Below are 12,585 nucleotides of genomic sequence, written 5' to 3'. Positions count from 1 at the left end.
GTTTAAATATTAATTATAATAGATTTAGCATGGGATAATATATTTTGAAGAACATGAATATGATAATTTCTAGTTATGGTAAGATAAATAAAATGAAATAAAATAAATAAAAAGAAAAAAATTGAAAATAGGGGGATCGGTATGAGGCTAGCAACTTTGAATGATTAAAATTGCTAGAATGGTAGCGATAGCAACTCCTTTATGGAGGATCGGGAACAAAGTATCGATCATAACATTTTTCCCCCCACCTTTTTCTTTTTCTTTTTCCATTGAATTTCTTTTTCTTTTGCCATTGAATTTATTTTTCTTAGTGCGTTACTTTATTTAGATTCAAATACCTTTTATATTTGTATCCTTATTTTCAAATTTTTTTTGACATGGATTAGAAGAAAATTTTCACCAAAAATACATTTTGTAGAACATCAAGATGATAGTTTTGTGTTGTGGTATGGGCAAGACGAAAATTTAACAAAAATAAAAAAAATAAGAGGAAAACTAATGAAAATGGCTTAAAAACTTTGAGTTTTAATGATAAAGACAAAATAAGGGGTAAAGTGAATAGTACCATGATTGATTTTTTAGTGTAAAAATGTGATTTTTCGTTAAAGTGAATAGTACCGCGAACTTTTCGTTAAAACTCCCAAAAAATAAAAATTTAAATAAATAAAATTAATGGTTTAGACGTAGTCCAAACTCACGCCTAAGTCCAAACACATGCCCACTAAAAAGTTCAAGCTGCAGTGGAAGCAATCAAGGCCCATGAGGTTTAGTGTTTAGGGGCATGTGAATAATAACACCCTAAGTTCAAGTGTTTAGGGGCGTGTTAATTTTATAGATGTTTTAATCTAAAAATATTTATATTCCGATAAATATTGAAAAATCACTAAACCTAACACTTATTAACTACATAAAATTAATTAGTAAATCATAATTACTAATTATTAAACCATAACCTTTAGCTCTAGCAAATATTTTATGTGGGAATTAACGAAAATGTCCCTTGATGTGATTTTATCCTTTATTAAGCCCCGAAACTATTTCTCGTTAATTTTTTGAAGTTGAAAAATAGAAAGGCAAAAAAAAAAAAACTAATAGTGGGGTCTCCCAAAGAGATTTGTAGGTGTCCAAAATCTTGGGAATGTGCTAAATTAATTTTAGGAAACATGTGGTGCGAGTAAAATGACTATAACTTTGGCTTATAAGTTTATAACGAATATTGTAAAAGTTCTCAACATCGATTAGAGAACTATGGGTTGTAAATCACAGTTTTTGTGAAAATTTGAAATTTTTAGCTTTAGAAAATATTTGCGTCGGAGTTAAAGAAAATATTGGAAGACCTTTGGATGTGATACTGTTTATTAGGTCCTGAAACTATTTTTTTATTGATTTTTTCAAGTTGAAAATATGAGAGTATCTTTAAATTTAGGTTTTAAATCATTAATTTCAAGTGTTTAAATATTAATTATAATAGATTTAGCATGGGATAATATATTTTGAAGAACATGAATATGATAATTTGTAGTTATGGTAAGATAAATAAAATAAAATAAAATAAATAAAAAGAAAAAAATTGAAAAGAGGGGGATCGGTACGAAGCTAGTGACTTTAATTGAATAAAATTGCTAGTGTTATAGCGATTGTAATTCGATACAATCGCTAGTACTATAGCAACTCTCTTCAGCAAGGATCGGGATCAAAGTATCGATCATAACATTTTTCCCCCCGCCTTTTTCTTTTTCTTTTTCTTTTTCCATTGAATTTCTTTTTCTTAGTGCGTTACTTTATTTAGATTCAAATACCTTTTATATTTGTATCCTTATTTTCAAATTTTTTTTGACATGGATTAGAAGAAAATTTTCACCAAAAATACATTTTGTAGAACATCAAGATGATAGTTTTGTGTTGTGGTATTGGCAAGACGAAAATTTAACAAAAAAAAAAAAAAAAAAGAGGAAAACTAATGAAAATGGCTTAAAAACTTTGAGTTTTAAATTTCTAATTCAACTAAAATATTGCAACCAAATAGAAGTTTATATGTAATAGGACAAAATTTTACTCCCTCAAAGCATTTGTTGTTATATTCCTCTTAGATCACCAAGTTTCATCAACATAATTAAGCATATTAACCCCAATGACCTGCAAACTTTGTGAAAGCGTTTCTCAGCTCTCAGTGACACACTCCGATCCCGATATTCCCTGAATACTAGAATATGCATGTACTGACCGACACCCGAGAATGACGAAAGTCATTTATTGAATGCATGAGGACTAAAATATGAATAAGATAAAAGAAATTTAAATATAATGAATGTGCAAATGAGGAATGTGTTCAGAGCATACAACTAACTAGAACACTAAAAGAAATAATATAAAATTTAATGAATAAAAGAATGGGTCGTACACTGAGAGGACTCGAAGATGCCAATGCGGAAGTGCTTTGACGTTGGGATTGCACGCCTCGATTCTAAGTTATGAAGGGGGCGCAAAACAAACACGAGTGGACCAAGTTGATATCGATATAATAAAACAGTTATTAACATAATAACCCTCAGGTTTTATGAAAACACATATATCATAATAAATAAAATAGGTTTTCTGAACCTAGCACGCCGTGCAATGTCTCAAAACATAACTCATATATATTGTAATCACTAGTGAATGTCCAATCTCACTCCAGGCCTCATGCCAGCTCCCAGCCGCTGTGCTAATTGCTAGAGGAAAATCACCTTCAGGCCCCGTGCCAGCTCCCCGTCCCTGTGCCAATTTGCCAGAGGAAAATGACCTTCAGGCCCTATGCCAACATCGTAACCTCACCTGTGACGGAATCTATCGCTTGCCCCGTAGCGGAATAGGGACCACTAGGTAAGTACAAAACCATTGAACATACATATATTTGAAAGCAACTTCATAGTATAATGTTATCCATCATCTATACTATAAGTAGGTGTTCGAAACATGTTCTAAATATTATATCGTCATCCATCAGATATCCTATAAAGAACATGGGTTATAGGAAAAATAGTAATAATTCAAACTAGCCTCAATAAGCATGTTATTTCATAAAACATAATCATTAAATCATGCTTTTCATGTATGCATTTCTACTATTAAAGCATACATTTTTAGAAGGGGTCCACTCACCGTACACCGCGTTGGTGCAAAGCCGTGCCAAAAGGAATAACGGAATCGTTGCTATTAATTGCATCTAAGAACATAAAAGGGTAAAATTAATAAACTATGCCCAAATGATTGAATTTGGGAAAACAGACTTCATAAACGGATTTAGGACGTCGAATTATTCTAAGAAGGGTTCCAGTTAAATTTCCTAAAAGTCAACATAAGAATATTCCAAAGAATATTCCAACACGTAAGTCTGGGCTTGGTAGGATGGCCCAAAGGCCTGGGGTAAAAGGTTAAAGGGATATGGATTGGGCCTAGGGTTTTGGCCTCAAAGGGTTTTGGCGTTTAATAATTAAAAAAGGTTTGGGTTTTGGGTTTTAGAGGGAGCGAGCCTAAGGCCCTAACCAAGATGGCCCAAGGCCTTTTGGGTTTTAGGAAAATAAATAAATAAAAAGAAGAGGGGGTTGGGTTTAACGGGCCTAAATCCCAAGTTCTAAACGGCCCAAAGGGCCTGGGTTTACTTAACTGTGGGTTGCCGGATTCGACAAAAGAAGGCCGGATTTCAGCCGGAATTTTAGACAAACTTTAAACGTTCATAATTTTATTAATACTCAACTAAATTGAGTGATTCAAAAACGGAAATCATAGTTCTCAACGAGACGAAGAGAATGGTACCTTGCATGACGTCTAACTCGTCGTGTTTTGACTGAAAAATGCTTTGAAAGCCGTGAAGGTCGCCAAAAACTGGGTAAGATTCAAATGAACATAACTTCTTCAATACTCAATGAAATTGGGTGAAACAAAAAGGAAAGTTGTAGTACTCCACGAGACGAAGAGATTGATACCTTTCACATCGGCCAAATCGCCGTGGTTTGGCCGGAAATTACCTCGAAAGGGGCGGTGCTCATCGGAAAATTTAGAAAAGTTACTTCGAGCTATTTTCTACGATTCACACGTATACACCACTTAAAACAAGCAGGGTCGTCTCTGAGATTTCGGGGCCCTGTGCGAAATTCATAAAAATGGCCCTTCTTATCAATAGCTCATTTTTTAGACTGAGTCAATTGTTCAACTTTTCTTTTTCTTTGACGCTTCAAGTAGCCAGATGAATATTTTCTAGTAGGTGCCATCTTTTATATCTCAAATAAGATCACAATAAAATTATAGTAAGTATGAACAATGAAACCTGATAGTCCGTAATGCGTGTGCATCTAGCGATTTTTTGTGATTGCTCTTCTCTTGATTTTGCCTTGAAAAGTACAAAAGAAAAAAAAATCATTATAGATGAGAAATACCCAAATCTTCAAATTTCAAGTCAATATACTTAAACTAGTAAATATCTTACCTTGATTGAAGTCTACATCACTCTGATCAGTTGAATTGTCTTCATGATTCGAAAGTTTCTCTTCAATTTCATAAATTTATAAATTAGGGTTTAATAATTTGTGGGAAATATAACAATGGGACTGAAGAGAGAATGGGAAGTAAACTGGGACATTGGCGACAGCATCTGGGCTGGAATTCTGACTTCTGGTGCTCTGGTAGTATGGTGTGATAGAATTAAAAAAAGGGGAAGCAGTGATTAGACTTTGGCGTGAGAGAAGAAGTTTGAGTATCTAAATTGTTTGCCTCAGTCAGTGGAGTTCTCCACTTTTAATTGATTAGGTTTGCCTTTTTTTTTTGTTAGATTAACTTTGCCCTTCATTAATTATTATTTTATATAATTTGCATACATATTTTAGGGAGTAGTATGGCTTTTGGGGCCCATCAGATTTTTATATACATATTTTTTGATTTGATTAGTATACTATAAATTAGTTTTATATAATATTATTATATTCAATAAAAAAAATAATTTTGGGGGCCCCCAAAATTTTGGAGCCCTGTGCAATAGAATCGGTTGCACTCCCCAAAAGTTGGCTCTGAAAACAAGCTTCGATATAACCCTAAAACACAACCCAAGGGTTTCTAGAAGCTTAACAACGTTGGAACAATACAAAACATGTCGGAGAAGATGATGAACAATGACAACTTCACTGTGGGGCTTCCCGTGCACGGCCTGAGGTTTTTGGGGGCTCTTCCATCCAGGTGTGCAAGTGGTGGTGTGTGTGTGTGATCACAAAGAGGAGGAAGGTGGGTTTGTAGAGTGGTGAGAGCTCATTTTCTATGCCTTAGTTTTCTACGTTGAGCCCGCCTTGTTTTGAGCTTGCCGAAGCCTGTGTCATTTTCAATTCAGGTGGCTTGACATGTTCTACTAGCTAGCTAAACGAACTTAACCTCACAAAAGAACAAAGGAAGAAAATATATATGGAACTATCGATGTCTCTCGCCAATACAATTTTGCCACATACGTACTTTTTGGTGAGAGTAATGACATCATCTTAAAGATTTTTTGGATAATGAGAGGAAGCTCTAATAATATGGATGATTTTTCTTAATCAAATCTAATATATATGGATGGAAATTTGTAACAGTTTATAGATTGTTATATTAGTTCTCCACATGCAATTAAGAAATGACAAGATAGTCTCATGACTATTACAATAACTACATCTGTCATTGTTGTGTTCGGATGTACAAAAGTTTTCGTGTCATGGCCAAGGGACTTCTATTACTATAGAAACTGTTGACTGAAATTGGGTTTAAACCTGAGTCAACTATGAACTTGTAACGTGATAACAAGGTAGCTACCTATATTGCTTATGATCTAATTTAATGTGATCCTACGAAACATGTTGAAGCAGATTGCTTATGATCTAACAATACTCATAATGGTCAGCTGGCCCTCCTCAGTCCTCACCATTTGCCCATAACCATATCATAAGATGCCAAAGGTGGACCCTTACAACCGAAGTCTCTTTTGTTCGAAGTCTCTATCTTCCAAAGTTTGCTTGAATTCCTCAGCGAATTGATTCTGCCTTTTCCATGAGAGGATGCTATGGATCAGATGAACCTAGTGGCAATGACGCTGCTGCCTCTTTGGGGCCCCAGTCCATCAGAAAATTATGCAGATGCCAAATGAGGGTTGTCCTTTTCTCTTAAGGCATGGTGCTGCCTCATTAACTTGTCAGACCAAGAAAAAATTCAGTGTTAATTTTTATATAAATATTAATTAGGCGGTGATACATTCACGGGCAAAGCAAACTTTTACTTGAAACTTTAATCTCAATTGTTGATATATTCCCTTGCGTTGGTCACTAAGTTGTATCAACATAAGCACACAAGAAAAAAAAAATGATAAAATCCCAATTAATTCAGACAATTTGCCAAAACAATTAGCTTAAAAAAGCGATTAGTAAAAGTGCTTCTCTCTCAGGATTTGAGGGAATGTCACCCTCACTGCCCTGGAGCAAAGTTTGTGGCATATGACCAAGCTTTGTTGTTAACGGGGTCAGCCAAGTGGTCAGCCAAATTCTCTGTTGGTCCCTTTCCGGTGACGATGGCTTGTACGAAAAATCCAAACATAGAAAACATGCCCAATCTTCCATTCTTAAGCTCCTTCACCTTAAGCTCGGAAAAAGCCTCCGGATCCTCTGCAAGGCCTAAGGGGTCAAAGCTCCCGCCGCGGTATAACGGGTCGGTCACCTCACCGAGTGGACCACCGGCAACTCTGTAGCCCTCCACGGCTCCCATTAAGATAACTTTTGTGACCCAAATTGCCAAAATGCTTTGTGCATGGACTAAGCTTGGGTTCCCCAAGTAGTCTAGCCCTCCTTCACTGAAGATTTGAGCTCCCGCCTTGAACCAAACGGCCTCGCCAAACTTGACTCCGTTGCGGGATGGGAGTTCTGGGAAAATGCAGCCCAGAGCGCCAAGCATTGCCCATCTCGAGTGAATGACTTCAAGCTCACGGTTCTTGGCAAAGGTTACTGGGTCGGCTGAAAGTCTAGCAGTGTCCCAACCGTAATCTCCAGGGAATTCTCCAGTTAGGTAAGAAGGAGACTCACCGGAGAATGGTCCCAAGTATTTAGCACGGTCTGGACCGTACCACGGGCTACTGGACGACACATTTTTGGACTTGGCTGCGGTTTTGCGCATGGTGACTCGGCCCTCACCGAGGAGGTTAGATGAAGATGGATTAAGCTTGACAGCTTGGCCAGCAAGAGAAGGAGAGGAGAGAGCCATTGTTGAAGAAGCCATTTGAGAAAATGAAACTAATTAAAGCGTTTTGACTCGACACTGTTGAAGAGCCGATCGAGTGGTTTGTTGTTGTTGTTGTTGTTTGGTTAAAGATGTTGGTGGGTATATATACTGTTGAAATGCCTCATTTTATCAAACATTTAAGGTCAATAGTACATAACTATTAGTTATTTAGAGCATCATGCTAGCCCTTAAAGTTATTCTCACCACCGTATAGATCCTATAAATGAAGAATAAGGCTCTCTAATGCACTAAAAACTGAATCCCTAAAGTGTAGAGACTCACCGTATACATGAAACAAGTTCCCACATATAAGGACATTATGGGTGCCAAAGTGGTGGAGCCCGATGCGCATTTTGAGTGAAAAACATTGTCCACTCACGTTCAGCTATTCCTTGCTGCTATGCAGCTGCATGCACGGTTCGACTGATTATTTCTTTGGTTTATTGATTGAAAATCAACGGTCTTAATGATATTGCATGAAACGCGGCCGTATATAGAAGCATCTGCCAATTCAAGCGAACATTCAAACGTTATGCAATTTAAAATCATAAGTGGAAAGATGGTAGCAGCTAATGATGTACATGAAACTTGGAATAGGCAGTGAGTGGCAAAGACAAGCAACTACAAAGGCACTCTACTTAATCTTCCTCATAAAATTAATTGTTGTGTTTCTATGGATTTTCACAAGATAAATTATATTCTAATTGCGGATATGAACTTAGAGATGCTAAAAGCTTCAATGTAGATGGAAATTTATAAGTTTATGTCCGAGACGCAGTCTTGTCTTTCCTCCCTGCAAGAATCCTGGAAATCTGCAGGCCTCTGCTGAATGCGTGGTTGAAGAGGATACATGTTTGGAACTCTGATACAAACGGGTATCAAAAAAAGCTGGTATGAGGAAGATTAAGTAGAGTGCCTTTTAGAGCTGATTCTGAAAAAAACTGGTATAAAAAAAAGCTGGGAGCTGTTTTTGTGTTTGGTAAACATTCAGCTTCAGCTTTTTTTCACTGTTTTGGGTGAAAAAAAGCCAAAAACAAGAAGCTGCAAAACCCAGCTTTGAAAAACCAGCTTTTTTCACATCTTTTTTACATAAAAGTTCGTCAAACACTATAATACTGCTTTTTTTTTTTTCAAAAGCACTTTCATGAAAAAGTTTACCAAACACTTTACTGCTTTATTTCATAACTGCTTATTCTTACAGTACAACAAAAACAGTTTTTTTTCAAAGCACAACAATACCAAACCAGCCCTTAATCTCCCTCGTAAATTAATTGCTGTGATTCAATGGGATTTTCACAGGATAAATTATATTCTAATCGCGCATATGAAGTTGAGATGCTAAAAGCTTCCATGTCAGATGGAAATTTTTAGGTTTCTGTCCAAGAAGCAGTCTTGTCTTTCCTTCCTGGAAGAATCCTGGAAATCTGCAGGCCTCTGCTGAATGCTTGGTTGAAGAGGATACGTGTTTGGAACTCTGATACAAACGGGAGCCATGACAAAATGGCTATCGACATGAAGATTACTAGTCCCATTAAGTAATCGTATGCTCTTCCAAGCTCCTTGATTGATTCCCAGAGTCCTAGCCCTTTGAACAACGGCCTGCATGCTTGTCCGATCTTGAAAGAACGAATCAAACAATTGGTTTAGTGAATACAATTAGGAAAAGTTTGGGACATTGTTTCTAAGCATAATTTTGAAGTGGTATTTTGAAATGAAAAAACTCTCAACGCTTAAACTCTATAAAACATTTAACTTACCAGAAGAAGGGCCCAGCCTGTGGGTAGAAAGGCAGGGATTGCAGCAAATAGATCTGAAATGGTAAGGCCGCAAACAACAAATAGGACAGTCATGACAGACATGAAACCAAGAAGCAGAAGCGCTTTCAAAATCCTGAAACTGAGCTGAAAGTCGGTGCCAAATCTTCGTCCACCCAGGGAAACTATCTGATGGAAACATGCAAAATAAGCAATATCAGATATATCATATTATCCGAGAAGTAACATTTTTATCTGTAACCCAGTCAAAACCAAGTCCAAACAACCTTGCATCAAACATACTTATTAGTTTTTAGTTATTAGTGATTTTTATTTGCATACCATTAGAACGAAAAGAACAGTTACCATAACCACGCAAGAAAGTCCATAAACCTGCAAAGAAATTGAAAAAAGTCGTAAGAATTAGGCCTTCAGGCTAAACAACTATTTATAGGCCAACAGGAGAACAACTAGACAAATATAATGGAACACGAAAATTACCCGTAAACTCTTGTTGTGATGAGCTATATCAAGGTGGTAAACAATTCCATATTGGTAAATAAGGAACCGAAGCGCAAGTATAATCTCAAGAATTCTTCCCAGGAAATCTGTGTCTTTGAGGTGTTCCTGTTCTTCATACCATCATGATTCCCAACTTTTTTCAAGTGATATCCCAATACCACCACGGTTTCCCATCCACCTCTTCCAATCTGTCCAGTCATCTACAATTTTCTGCCAGTCAAAGTTGGACGGATTGAATATGGAAGGAGCAAACAACCACGAAGCAACGAGAAACCACATGGAGAAAATGATGAACCGAAAAAGATTTTGAACTCCTGTGAGATTCCCCATAGACTCCATAAACGATCAGCAGAATCAGCAATTCCAACCCTTTCACAAAATGACTGCGTGAGTAGAGTCTGTAATTCTCGGAAAACTTTTAACGTCTCTATAGACTCGGATGCAAAGAGCCGTTGGATGCAAGGCGGAATGTGGCCGACAGCCGCATGTGGGTGGGTCCCTCGCAGTCGGAAGACTCGCGCGTTAGGCACGTTGGGGGTTGGGTTGGGCTGTGTTTGGCGCGCAAACACTGAAAAGCAAACATTTCGGTGGACGGAACCTGGCCTCACTTCTCCATTTAACTTTTAGCCCAAATTTCCCTTTGGGTTGGACTGAGTTTAGAGACATAAAAATTATAAATTTTAACCTGGGGAATTGATCTTGCCTCCCCAGGAAGAAGTCCAACTTCTCGTGGCAGAGGGTGACGTGCACGACCCCGTTGCTATCAAGACCTGAGATACGGGCGATCACCTACCATCCAAAAGAAGTTCAGCCCACATGTGTGTGGGTAGAAATCGTGATATACGCGACAGAGTTACTTTGACTAAGGTTATGGACGGGGAGGTTTTAATTGGGTCATGAAACTCGCCGGAGCTGGGGTCGCTGAGTTCGCTGCAAATCCTCGACATGGGCAGCTGCAACCTCGTGGACCCCATCCACGCCACTCTCAGCCTTTTGAAACACTTGCACACTCTATTTTTGCAGGTAAATCGGTTGCAAAATCTGATATTGAAACAACCCTTAGGGGGTTAGGGTTCTGTTGGGGATTGGGTGAGAGAGTTTTTGGGAGAAAGGTGCAAATGATGATTGGGTTGGGGAGGAAATAACCTATTTATATACAAGGCAGTTAAGTCATTTTCAGTTTAAAAAAAAAAAAACATTTTGTCATATTATGTAGACCTGACATTCATGTCGTGTTTTTCGTGTTTGTATCAGTTTCGTGTTATACCCGATATCTTAACGGATCGTGTCGTGTAACACCCGTTAAAATAAACAGGTAAAATGACCCGATTCGAAATTGACCCAATAATATTAACATGTAATATGACCCGATCGGTTACCCGTTAAGGAAAATATATTTTAAACCAATAAATAATCAAATGAAAAATATAAAACTAAATAAGTATATACACACTATATTGTCACATTCAAAACATAAAAACACATTTTTCTTTTAAGTATATTTTCGCTTACCTAAATTGATTAAATGGTAAAATTGGAAAATATTGGGATAGAGAAGGGGTTTTTTTGTCCAAAAAAGTTCTAATAATATAAGTGAAATAGAATCTAACGGTACAGATTTACTCTCATTTATCGTACGACTATTATTTAAGTAAAATCTTTAATAGTTTTTTAATTAATGTAGAAGTGTAAAAAATATAGAAAAAATATATAAACACTCGTAATGACAAGCTTTACAGCTTTCATGAAGAGCTTAACTTCGAAATTCGCCACTATAATTACATAAACCATAGATCAAAATTTAATCGTTGATTGTTGTTTTCATTTACGCTTTATTGTTCTCATCAAATTTTGTTTTTTCAGATTTTCTTTTTTGAAAACATGATCTATTAGAAGATGCAGGAAGATGCATGGTTTGGATCGTTGATATTATATTCAGAGTTTACGATTAGTGAAAATATTGCTTGATGTTTATAAAGTTTCTACAAATTATATGACATCGACTCATATTTCTGTTAACTGTAAATATCGAAACGTGATATCGAAAATTTAAACTGTTCATCTTCTTACATTCGGCAGATGATCATTTTTTCAAAAAAGAAAATTTTAAAAATAAAATTAAGTAAGAAGAATAAAGCGTAAATGACAATCTATGGTTAAATATAAATTTAAGGTTTATGGATTATAGTGTTGGATTTCGAAGCTGACCCCTTCATGAAAGTTGTAAAGCTTATCACAATGAGTGATTGTATATATTTTTTTTTTACATTTTTTACACTTCTACAATAATTATTATTAATTTTATTAATTTTTCCGTCAAATATAAAACATTATTCATGAGGATTTGGGGGATTTTAAAAATCTAAACAATAATATAAGTGTAATCATTATCTACTCGTGAAGGAATAATGATGAATCACGAGTGTTTATATATTCTTTCACATTTTTCATACTTGTATGTATGTCTTCTTAGTTCTTGGCTATACAAATACTTTTGGACAACATGTTAAGTAAAATTTATCCTAGTAATGATAATAAGGAACTCTCGTAATAAAAATAAATAATGACTAATTTTTTTTTAAAACTTATATAGAATAATAATACAAAACTATATATTTAATATAGAATATATTGTATATATTAATATGGCTAAGTATTTTATCATAAATCTTTCAGTAATTAAACTTTAAAATTATCAAAATAATTTTTTTCTTAACGGGTCGAAATGGGTTACTCACGTGTTACTCGCGTGTATACTAGTTAAGAACCCGTTATTTTCGTGTCGTTTTCGTATCGTGTCACCATGTCGTGTCAGAAACTACCGGTTCTAATGTTGTGTTCGTAAAATTCTATTTCGATCCTAAAATTAAGAAAATAAATCATTTCTGTCAATTTTCATATTACAAATTTAAAAGAAACAACCTCACTCAGGTAAAGAAGTTAGTGGCTCTTTTTATGAATTTATTAGAAATAAAAGATCTTAAATTAAGTTTTTTTTTTAATAAAGAATTAAAAATCTAACAAAAAATTAAAATACGAAGAGCAA

At 35.7% G+C, this 12,585-nt stretch overlaps 1 protein-coding gene and 1 pseudogene across 1 annotated transcript; both read right to left on the bottom strand.

The window, feature by feature from the left end:
• Positions 1-6,204: 6,204 nt before the first annotated feature.
• Positions 6,205-7,309, bottom strand: LOC103947432 (chlorophyll a-b binding protein of LHCII type 1-like). The gene has a single exon (XM_048577596.1). It carries the CDS (start codon positions 7,258-7,260, stop codon positions 6,457-6,459), a length of 804 nt encoding a protein of 267 aa, XP_048433553.1. The 5' UTR covers positions 7,261-7,309; the 3' UTR covers positions 6,205-6,456.
• Positions 7,310-8,461: 1,152 nt separating this feature from the next.
• LOC103947516 lies at positions 8,462-10,513 on the bottom strand (annotated as a pseudogene).
• Between the last annotated feature and the right edge of the window lie 2,072 nt (positions 10,514-12,585).

The sequence above is a fragment of a genome, unplaced genomic scaffold (assembly GCF_019419815.1).
Source record: "Pyrus x bretschneideri cultivar Hongxiangsu unplaced genomic scaffold, Pyrus_bretschneideri_v1 Contig12, whole genome shotgun sequence".
Lineage (NCBI taxonomy): Eukaryota > Viridiplantae > Streptophyta > Magnoliopsida > Rosales > Rosaceae > Pyrus > Pyrus x bretschneideri.
The sequence above is the reverse complement of the archived record's forward strand: the minus strand, read 5'-3'. Positions and strand labels throughout refer to the sequence as shown.